Source organism: Geospiza fortis, unplaced genomic scaffold, assembly GCF_000277835.1.
Source record: "Geospiza fortis unplaced genomic scaffold, GeoFor_1.0 scaffold97, whole genome shotgun sequence".
NCBI classification, from domain to species: Eukaryota; Metazoa; Chordata; class Aves; order Passeriformes; family Thraupidae; genus Geospiza; species Geospiza fortis.
This window is the reverse complement of record NW_005054343.1, coordinates 2,761,554-2,772,580: the sequence shown is the minus strand read 5'-3', so window position 1 is coordinate 2,772,580 and position 11,027 is coordinate 2,761,554. Positions and strand designations below refer to the sequence as shown.

The window sequence follows — 11,027 nt, the reverse complement described above, 5'->3', positions numbered from 1 at the left end:
CGGCGGTCCGGGCTCCGACTCCACGTACGCCCATGGCAACGGTTTCCAGGAGACGGGAGGCGGTCACCATAGAGACGGGATGCTGTACCTGGGCGCCAGGGCCTCGCTGGCCGACGCGCTGCCCCTTCACATCGCGCCGCGGTGGTTCAGCTCGCACAGCGGTGAGTGCCGGCTCCCCGGAGCCTTCTCCCGGCTTCCCCTCCCTCCGTGGGTGCTCGGGGGCGGCGGTGAGCGTGGTTCAGCCGGGAAGGGGGAGCTGACCCCCTCTTGGACCCTCATCCCCATCCCCTCCCTGGCACAGACGGGTGGGTGCATGCTGGAGCTGGCATCTGTGTCAAGGTCAAGGGAGGAAGGGGTTGTGAAGGGAGGAGGCTTTCTAGAAGGGACGTGTTTTGGCTCTAGGATATGAAGCAGTGGATGTGGCACCCCCACCCCGTTCCCCGTTGACTTGGGGGACAGTGGTCTTGAGGGTGCTGTAGCCCAAGACATTGGGTTTTGCAACCAGGCTGGGCACCTTGTGTCTCTTCTGAAGGTGTGTGAGGGCTGCCAGTCAGGTGTAGCAGTTCCCAGCCTTTGAAACTGGGAAAGAAGCAGAGAAAACCTTTGAAAGCAAGGTGTGGGGATCTTTTTTTTTTTTTCCTTTGTTTTATCTGATAAAGGGCCGGGGAAAGGCCAAAGTGGGTTTTCTCTTTCAAGCCAGCTGGCAGTGTTGTGCTGCTTGGGAGGAAGCAGAGGAGGAACTGCCTGCTTCTCTGACAGGGCTGGGAGGCCAGCCGGGCTCTCTTACAGGAAACGTGTCAGGCTATGGGAAGGGGCAAGGTTACCCCCTTCACCCTCCTGGCTGGACTCTTCCATGTGTCCTGATGTCTGGAGAGGAGCTCTCCCTGCGAGCAAGGCTGTATCACTGACCTAGTTTTGGCTGGGTACAGGGAGCGAGGTGGGAGGTCCTCCCTTCCCCTCCTGGCTGGAGGGGAAGTCATTTCAGGGATGTCTCCTTGTATTTCCTGGAATAGTCTGGGATTTCTCTCCCACCCGTCCCCCTCGCAAGTGCTGTGTTCTCCTTGTGTGACGTGGTCTGGGAATTTCATAATATGCCTTGGGACAATGCCTCATTTTCAGGAAGGCCTTAGGCTGAAGCAGTGGATAAGAACAAAGTGCAAGAAGAGTCTCGTGGGGCTCATTTTCCTACTTCTTGGGAAAAAAAAATCTTGGGATTTTTTTTGGCTTTGCCCAGTCTCCAGGGGCTGGTCTTCTCCGTTAGATGGAGGCTGTGTGTCTTGCACTGCATCCCCAGGTCTGATTCCTATTGATCTGGATGAGCCAGGTGCTTGCCATGCTCCCTGGCAGATGGAGAGGGCTGGCATGTGGCACCAGAGTTGAGACCAAGTGCCCCTGCAAACTTTCTTGCTCCATGACCTTGCCCAGACTGTGCTGCTGCTCTGGTTTCTAAACATAGAGAGAGATGAAGGCACAGCATCCTTCCAGGTATTCCACAAGCCTCTGTGGGAATGAGGGCCAGGGGGGCTTCTGCTGTGCCTGGTGCTGGAGTGAGGAGGGTCTCATTACAGAAACACCCTGCAGCTCACAGTGGTTGGTCAGAGAGTATCAGTTACATTTTAAACTGCAATGCTGAGAGGCAAAAACCTGCTCAGAAAAATAAACCAGCTGCAAAATGGAGTAAGCTGTTTTCCAGCCACTGGAGTGAGTTAGTGCAGTGCTGCGAAGTTAAACACGGTGCCCTTGAAAGATTGCAGCGTGAGCTGTGGGAAGTGCTGCAAGAACTGGGTTTCTCTGGTGCCTCTTTTGGGGCCCTCTGAGAGCATTTGAGCTGAGCTGAAGCGTGCACGGGCAGCAGCGAGAGCTGTTCAGTCTGTACCGAAGCCTCTCCCGGTGGTGGTTCTTCGTTGCTAATTAATAGCAAAAGGAGTGGAGGATGCTTAAAAACCCTTTTGAAAACTTGTCAGAGCTCATTTAACTTTTGCACTCTTCTTCTCTTAGTGTAAGAAGTTAATGAAGGATTTGGAGACTGCAGGGAAGGGGGGAAGTAAGCCACCTCAAGATTGCTGAAATTCCTGTTAATCTCCCATTGCAGCTGGTTAACCTCCAGCTGGGCAGTCAGGAGCTACTTGCGTCTTCCCCCCTGCCTCCCCATCGACCTGCTCCTCTCGTGGTGCTGAGCCACTCCATTAGCCACTGGAAAGTGCTGAAGCAGCAGTGCTCTGGTAAATGGAGAGGAGCTTTGACATTGCTGCGCGTGACTGTCCCTGCTCCCTTGGAAGGATGGCTCGAGGGTGGGGATGAGGGGACCCACCAACATGCCAAACCCACTCAGCATGAGGCATGGCATCTCTGGGATCTGCCTGAGCTGCTGCCCTGCTGAGGAGAGGAGCCCCCAAGCCCTGTGGATAACAGGGCTGGAGAGTGCATTCTTGCCCTGCCTGCCCCTTTCTGGAGACCTGGATGGTGCCGTTCTCTGCGTGTTCTCTGCTGTTCTCTGCCGTTCTCTCCCCAAAAAAACGTGAATGCACGTTTTTTTGGGGAGCACTTGGGTTTGGGGGATGAGCTGGGAGCTCAAAGTGCAACCTGAGCTCTGTGGGGTCCTCAGTGGGACAGCGAGGATCTCTGACTTGAGGGCAGTGATAAGGTGCTGTTGTTGCAGCAGCGTGCCTGTGATAACGGGAGCACACAGATAGTCTTGGCGCCTCGCTGCTTCCTATGTCTGCCGTGCAGAGTTTCTGTGCTGCTTCATGGCTCATCAGGCCCCTCAGCAGGGACCCTGAGGAGTGAGTTGGGGCAGGCTGAGCTCTCTTCCTTGGTTGGTGTCACTCCTTCCCCTCTCTGAAGGCCTGCAGGAGAGCTAGGTGTGCCTGGGGAGGAAGAGAGGAGGATTGTGGTGAGGATTGTACAGAGGGAGGTTGCAAAGTGGTCCCCAAAGCCAGTGAATGCTGCAGCATCACTCTAAGGTGCTGTGCATGGGGCTGGTCAGTGAGAAGAGCCCACTGCTGCTTCCCTCTGGGCTCCACTATGGCTGTTGGGATGCCTAAATTGGAGGAGCAGTGAGATGCTGATGGTCTCTAGCCCATCCAAGGACAAGGGCAGGAGAGCTGCTGCTCTTGTGAACAGTGAAGCCTACATATATCTTCCAATTGGGGTGGGAAGGAGCTCTGACATTTATGGTGGAGCTTGTCCCTTCCTTGGACAGCACCTCTGTGGCTGAGTCCTGTTTCCTGATGGGGATTTTCCCAAGGCGTGCCTGCCTTACACAAGCGATGTAACTGTTCTAGCACCACCTGAAACTGCTCTGGGATTTCCCTGTCTGCCTAGGGAAAATCTGAGATCTACTTCTTGACCTCCATGAGTGGAAAAGGCACATCTTGCACAACTTTGGAATTTGCCTGTAGCACTTGATCCTGCCTCTGTAGGTTTATGACTATTTAGGAGTTCTCAGTAAAGCCAAGGATAGTGAGAAGAAGGGAGAAAAGGGAGATGTGTGGTTTGGTGCTGCATGTCTCCAGCTTTGTGTGGTTCTCTCAGTGTCTCACATGTTATTCATCAGAGGATCTAAGGGAGTTTGCAGAGGCTGTAAGTAGCTTAAAGTTTATCTGGAAATCCCACTCATCACCCAAAGCCCTTGAGTGAAGCTCTAATAAATCCATATCTCCTTGTCTGCTGGCTAGCCCAAGGAAACGCCTAGCTTATCCTGCTGTGCAACACCACCAGGAGTGTCACAGGCTTGCTGTGCACTGACAAAGCAAGCTGTTTGTCCTGGATGTTGGTAGCACCAATGTCAGGAGGCTTTCTTTGCCAAATGAGCTGCTGTGTTCTCAGCAGCATGTTCCTGGAGCAGGAGGGCACAGCCTGAGGAAGATGGGAGGGATTTTAGTGCAGAGATGGCAGCCAGGGTGCTGGGCTGAGTCCTTCTCCAGGCACGGTTTGAGAGCAAAAAAGGCTGGAAGTGCTCTTCAATCTGGCTCCAGAGTGATGGGGTGGGAAATAGGGGTTGCTTGTTGGAGGGTGAGCTGAAGGTGTGTGTGCACACCTGTGTTGGGCACCCCCAGTCTCTGCAAGCTGGGAAGAGGTCTGTCTGTGATGAACCCTTGCTGTGCTCCCACAGCTTTGAGTCCTGAGCCTTTTCTTGCTGGTGCCTGGCAATCCTTGCTCTTCAGATAGTCCTGCTACTGTAGTCTCTACACCAGAATGAGAGGGCTGAATTGTAGCTTGCTGCTCAGCTGCTCTCAGCCCTGACTGTCCTGCCACCAGTGTCACCAGTGTGTTCTGGCAGCTAACATGGGCCCACTGTGTCCCATGGTGTGTCAGGCACAGCACTGCCAGCTGCTCAGGGGAGGTGATCGTCCTGCTCTGCGCTGCTGTGGCCTCACCCCAAGTCTGTTGTGCAGATTTAGGTACCACAGTACAATAAAGATATAAAGCTGTGAGAGGGCATCCAGAGGTGGGACATGAAGATAGTGAAAAGTGTAGAGGGGAAGCCATATGAGGAGCAGCTGAGCTCACTTGGCTTGTTCTGCCTGGAGAAGAGACTGAGGGCAGAGCTCATTGTGGGACTGCAGCTTCCACAGGAGGGACACTGGAGGGTCAGCACCACTCTCTGCTCTCTGTGACCACTGGCAGGATCCAAGGGGACATCACAGAGCTGTGCTAAGAGAGGTTTACACAGGATGTTAGGAAAAGGTTTTTCCCCAAAGTGTGGTTGGGCAATGGAAGATTCCCTAGAGAAGTGATCACAGCACCAAATCTGACAGAGTTCAGAAAGTATTTGGACAAGGCTCTCAGGCACATGGTGTGATTCTTGGAGTTGTCCTGTTCAGGGCCAGGAGCTGGGCTTGATGGTCCTTGTGGTTCCCTTCCAACTGAATCTGTGTTTCAACATGCAGACCTCATATGTGCTTCCCTCCCCGCTTCCAGGAGCTGGGCCAGGGGAAGGGCACCCCAAGGTCTGCACGAACTTGCCATTCTGAATCTATTTTTGCTGGTGGAAATTTCCTAAGATGACTGTCTTCAAACCATCTTTTTGTGGGTTTGGTGCTGGTTACTGTCTGACAGCCGGGTCAAGCACCTGCATCACTGCCAGACCTGTGGATCATTTGGGAGGTGGGTGCAGAAGTGGTCCTGATGACTCCCCACACTGGTGGTGTTCAGCTGTTGGGCTCTCCAGGTCTGGAGAGGATGCGTTTGTGCTTCTGCCTTCTCTGAGCCAGCTGGGCAGCATCCACCTGGGATGGGGCAAGAGGCAGAGGCTACCTTGGAAGAGCAAAGTGCTGAACACCTGAAGATGGGAGGCTCAGAGACAGCTTTAGTGCACACCCAGGCTGGAGCTGAAGTTGGAGTGCGTCAGCGTTGGCGTGGTGCGCGCGGAGCCGGCGGTGGCGGCAGTTATCTTCAGGCTCCAGCGAGAGCGAGCTCAGGCTGTCTCTGCTCTGCCTTTGCCTCCCCAATGCCCTCTGAAATCCCAGCTGCTTCCCTCAGGAGCGAGGCACCAATTCCTGTGCACATTAACTGTGCTCTCTGCTCTATAAACCTGTGCATAAATCAGCACAGGGTAGCTGGGTGCCCTCTCCCTCTTGCACTCATGTATCTTCTAGAGATGCTGAGGATGCTGCTCTCGTGCTCCTGGGCTGACCCACTTCCCAGCCAGGATTGTCTTCCCAGCCTGTGACGTAAGTTTATCCCATGCTGGTTTGTTTTGCTGAGATGTTTGTTCCGGTGACTGGAATTACCGTAACGGCTTCTCTTATTTATTAATGTGCTATTAAGGCTTCTCTCTCCTCTCTCTCCCGTTCGCTGGCCGGAGGATCAATCAGATACAGACATCTTTGGTGGAGGAGCAGTATCAGGCTGGCACCTGGCCAAGGCAGCCGCGCAGAGTCATGGGAAAATGCTGCTAAATGCTGAAAATTAATTTCAAGAGAAGCGCAGGGAGGGAGAAAAGCCCACTTTGGAGGAGGAGGAAAAAAAGCTTTTTTTTTTTTCCCCTCCGATGTAATATCTCATGTGACAGATCAGACAGGCAGCAAAGGGCTCTTCAGATAAATTCCTTTTGCAGGGACCAGTCTTGTGGTGCCCCAAGCAGATGGTGGGCAACCACGAGGTGTATTTTGTGGCATCTGCTGCTGGTACACCAAACCCCAGATGTGCTGAGTACTTGGTTTGAGTAAATGTGACCTGGCTTTCTCCTGGTTCCCTTGAAAACTGAAATCACAAGGGCTTGGGAATGATGTGCTTGAGCAGCCAAGTGATGCTGTAAAGCAGCAGGCCCTGATGCAGAGCACTTTGCCCACTTGCTTTGGCCTGGCTGCACATCAGGGTACAACAAGCCTCCCCCTGTGGGTGCACCAATTTTTTAATTTCAGATAGAGCAAGACTGGTTAAAGCTTGACCTTAAATGTCTTCCCTGCACCAGTTCCACCAGGCAGGTTTCAAATGGGGGTGAACCCACTGGGGGCTTGAGTCCCCCCCCAGGGGTGCTCGTGCTGTCCCTTGCAGGTGCTGTGTGGCTGAATGCTTTTGCTGAGTGCTTTTTGAAGGGAGGCTGCTGGAGGTGCAGCTTCAGGAAGCTCTGCTGCCTGGGGCCTCTTCTCGTGCTGCTGCACAGCATTTCCCATGGGCAGAGCCAGCTGCTGGCAGGTTTCCTGCCCTGCTGGGCTGCAGGCAGAGGAGGGGAGTGCCTGTACTGGGGGACAGGGTCTGCTTCTCTCTTGTCATGGTTTAACTTTCCAGCCCACTGCAGATCCGTAGAATCTGGGATTTGAGGAAGGTGGAAGGAAAGGCCAGAGAAGCAGCAGGCAGATCTTCATGGCTGATTTCTGTGCTGCTGGCAGGGGGCTTGATACACTGGTGCTGCCTGCTGTGGTCCCTGTGCCTCCAGGTTTGTGCCATGTGCCACCAGCTGAACCTGAGCAGATCCATCACTCAGACCCAATGTGGGTCTGTGGGCAGCTGGGGGTGCTCCATCCAGGGTGTGTTTTGCCAGTGGGGATGGTACCTCACCATTGGAGAGGCTGTACTGCACCTCTGAGGTGAAGCTGACCCTTCTCTCCCCTCCTTCCCTATAGACCAGAGCTGGCTGGCATCAGCACCAGGTTGACCCTGCTGGTGTCCTGGGCTGAATGACCTTGAAATTTGTGACTCTCTGTGCTCATGCACACTCATGTAGCTGTGGGGTTCCCATCAGTGGCATGAAATTAGACTGTGAACAGTCTTGTGGCACTTTGTAGAGAGGCAGAGAGATGCTGTAGAAATGTTTACTTTTTGCTAGTTTAAGCAACCCTAGCAGAAATTCCCCAGGGTTGTATATTCCCTGTTAGCACCCTTGGTTAATTGAGTTTATGTCAATTGAGTTATAGCCATAGATCCAGAGAGACCTGGCAGAGACCTGCCAGGCACAGGAGGGGGGCTGGGACAGATCCTGGTGAGGAAAGCACAGCAGTGCAGATGAAGAATGGAACTGAAAGCTGCTCAGAGCAGTTTCCTGGCCCAAGCAGGCAGGACGGCGTGACAACAGTGGGTATTTTTAGAGGCCAGCTGCCTGCAACACAAGAGGGGGAAAGCAGCAGTCAGGCAGGGGAACTCAGTGATGCTGACCCTATCCCATGTCCCTGCCAGCATTTTATTTCCTTCCAGGATGAGGCCACTGGCATTTCCATGTCCTCTGTGTCTCTTTGCCTGTTGCTGCCTTGAAAGCTGCCTTGCCTTCTTCTTTCTCCCCCTGGCTTTCACCGTGGCTGTGAGTTTCTCTGGTCACAGCTCGGTGATTTGAGAGTGGTGCCAGGGGCTCTGCTCTTCACATCCTGGATGGTTGCATTACAGCTTGGGCTGGTGGGCATCTGGGGGATTGTTTTTTGGAGAAGCCTTTGTCACCAGTGAGGGGAAAACCTGCAGTTTCTCCTGCAGCTGGGGTAATTGCAGTAATTAATTTTGGAGCTCTTTCTACAAGGTGATGGAGCTGCACTTCATCAGAAGTGCTGCAGGGGAATTAGATCCACCTTTCAATCCATGCATCCAAGGCCTGGACATCTGTAGCCAGGGAAAAGGAGGCGAGGTTGGCTCTAGGCGGATGTCCAAGTTATTTTCTGCAGGGAGGTCGAGTCAGTCTGGGCTGAGATCAGTTTTGGAGCCAACCCTCAGGTAAGCTGGTGCTGAGCAGGACAGGCTGAGGCTGAGCACCCTGCCTTGGCTGCCTTGGCATTTCAGCTCATCCCCAGTCAGATCTTGCTGCTTTGAAACTAATGTCCATTTGCTTATTTATTGTGCCTGATTTCACAGCTATTTGCCTGGATCTTAGCCTTCTGAGGTGTTTCTAGATGCCTTTGATTTATTTTTGCTCCCTGTAGACAGGTACAAAACAGGTGGCACTCTGCACCCAGTTCTGGGTGAATGTTTCATGGGAAGATGCTGCTTCACAAGCCCCTGCCCAGTTTGGGAAAGGGGATTACACTCTGCTCCTCTGGGTGTTGCCTTTTGTGATGGGGAAGAGAGAACTTCAAATCCCACAGCTGGGATTTTTGTCATCTGCAGCCCCACTGTCTCCTTCCTCAGAAGGAGCCCTTTTCGTGTTGGAGGTTGGCACATGTTGAAGCAAAAGGACAGAGAAGGTGGAGCACCTGGGCAGGGTTGTTCCTGCCTGTGGCACAGTGTGCAACCCCTCCTACCTCCTCCAGCAGGATCCAGCGTGGGCAGACCCTGCCACTCTTGAGGGTCCCATTCCTCTGAGATGCTATGCTTTGTGTTTGGAGGGCTGCAGAAAGCTGGCTCTGTCTGCCAGCCTCCTCCATGCTGCAAAGGCAGCTGGCAAGCTCTGGAGTGGTGTATCCCCATCCTCAACATAGATCTCCCTCCCAAATCCCTGGCCTTTGGCTGTCAAAGCAGTGCTCATGCTGCCTGTCTGGGTGCTGTGGAGAATCCCTCCCCTTCTGCACCAAGTACAACAGAGAAGGGTGATCACCCCCAGCTTTGCACCTCTTTTTCCCCTTGCTGCTGTCCTGGTGGGCTGGGGCATTCACTGGGTCTCCCTCAGCAATCACAGCCTCTCCTGGGGAGCAGGGAGATGCTCTGTGCTATGCAGCCCTTCCTACCATGTGAGGGGCAGGTGAGGTCAGGGCTTGCTCTGCAGCATGCTCCTCACTAAGATTTTTTTTTTCCAGTAGTGGAAAAATTTCAAATTTTTTTTTTGTCTTTCTGCAGAAATAACCACTGTGAACTGTCCACAAGTGTTCCCTAGGCATGCACTCTTGTGGGTGGGTGCAGCTCTGTGTGCCTTTTATGCTCTGATTGTTGCCCACTACATACAAATTGCCCTTTCTCTACCCCGAAAAAGCAATGTGTTATTCTTTTCACGCACCCCAAGGGTTGGGGATGTTGCACTGATGGAAAACAGTTGCCTCAGTGATCCTGCCACCATGGCCCAGGCACAAAGACACAAAGACACCCTCCACGGTGCTCTTTATGCAGTGCTGCTGTGGAATGCCTGGGCAGGAGGTGTCCCAGGAGCTGTTTGGGATCACTCCCTGGCAGGAAGGGGTACGTGGGTGCCATCAGTGCTTGGCCATACTCCCAGCATCACAAAGCTAGGGCATGTCATCATGTGCCTCTGGAGTGTCCCATCATCCTCTCCAGAGATCATCTGAAGATGAGGCACGATGAGCCTCTGCAGCATCACAGCACAAGTTTTCTGCTTTGGAAAAACCCAGGGGTCAGGAAGCAAATCACCCCATGGAGTCAGATCCAGCTGGGTTTGGGAGTGGCTCAGGTCAGGCTTTGGTGTTTCAACCTTTCCAAAAGCGGGAATTCCTCTGGCAGCGCCTCAGTGCTGGAGCCTGGCAGTGGGGACTCCGTGGGTGCCTCCCCAGCGGATGTCTTAGTCAGAAATGACTCACCCCAGCAGTCCCCACGTGACACTGCCTTGCTGCTCCCTCCCAGCCCTTGCCAAGCCAAAGTGCCAAATTCTGCCCCTTCCTGCTCTGATTTCCAAATTGCTGCAACCCAATGTGCTGCCAGAGTGCACCTGGGACCCCCTCATCACCTGCTGGCTCTGTGCATCTTGCCAATGATTGCTGCCCACAGCAGGGCTTTGGCTGGGCCTCCTCCTTCCTATGAGAAATACGTGGGAGGAAAAAAGCAGGCATTCAGGCAAACCCTTTGGAAATTCCCAGGTGTGCCTGCAGGATCCTTGTCCGCTCTGGGCAGTGAATTTGAACACCTAAACGTCCCTTGAGAGTGTGGAGGCAGCACCAGAGCATCCCTGCAGTTCTCCTGAGCCATGCCATGGCCCCAGACCTGTTTTGTGACTAGCAGGAGCCATGGATAGGTTGTAAGTTGGTAAATCTGAGCCCTGCAGCCCGACAGCAGGAGTTGGAGGTGTTAATGCCTTCACTGGGCTATCACCCAGGACCCCTCTGCTTAACTTTGCTCTTCTCTGGCATTCTAAAATTAGCTTTGGGCTACACATACTTATGAAACCTGTTCCCAGCAGCTGGGGGAGTGTTTCTGCAGTAAACTAGGACTTGCCAGAAGACAGGGTGACCCTGAGAAGTTGCCTTTTTCATCCAGACTGGGGGAACTGATCCTGCAGTATAGCCTGAGCTATATGAGGGAGATGATCTCTGTCTTTAGCTTGGATACTTCTGTTCAAAAATTGCAATTGCAACCATGAAAGGGTCAATATTCAAACAATGTCAGGCAAGGAGGGCACTTGGTGTCTGGACATCCAGTGACCATATAACCAGGCCTCTTTGTTTTGTAAGGCTTTGATGTGTCCATCTGCTGAGAATCAGTAGCTTTGGGAGCTCTGGAGCAAATGTTCCTGTGGGGTTCCCTCTCCCATGTCTCCTGCTCCTTTCCAAGTCTCCAGCTTTCCTCAGCCCCAGAACTGCAATCTGTTCTCCTTCTTCCCATCCTCCCCCACCACCTCCATAAGAACCCAACTGTCTAAAAAAGAAATAGCTTTGCCTCCTGGCTTGCAGCAAGCTCGCCTTGGGCTTCTGTGATGCGGTGTCACCCAGCCTCTCCGCTCT

General features: G+C 53.4%; 1 protein-coding gene across 1 annotated transcript in view; it reads left to right on the top strand.

Moving 5' to 3' along the window:
* Positions 1-6: 6 nt before the first annotated feature.
* ZNRF1 (zinc and ring finger 1) overlaps positions 7-11,027 on the top strand; it is a 19,520-nt gene continuing 8,499 nt past the window's right edge. Inside the window, exon 1 of the mRNA XM_005422814.3 lies at positions 7-161. Within this exon, the coding sequence (XP_005422871.3) occupies positions 80-161 (82 nt within the window). The 5' untranslated portion in view covers positions 7-79. The remainder of the gene's footprint in view (positions 162-11,027) is intronic.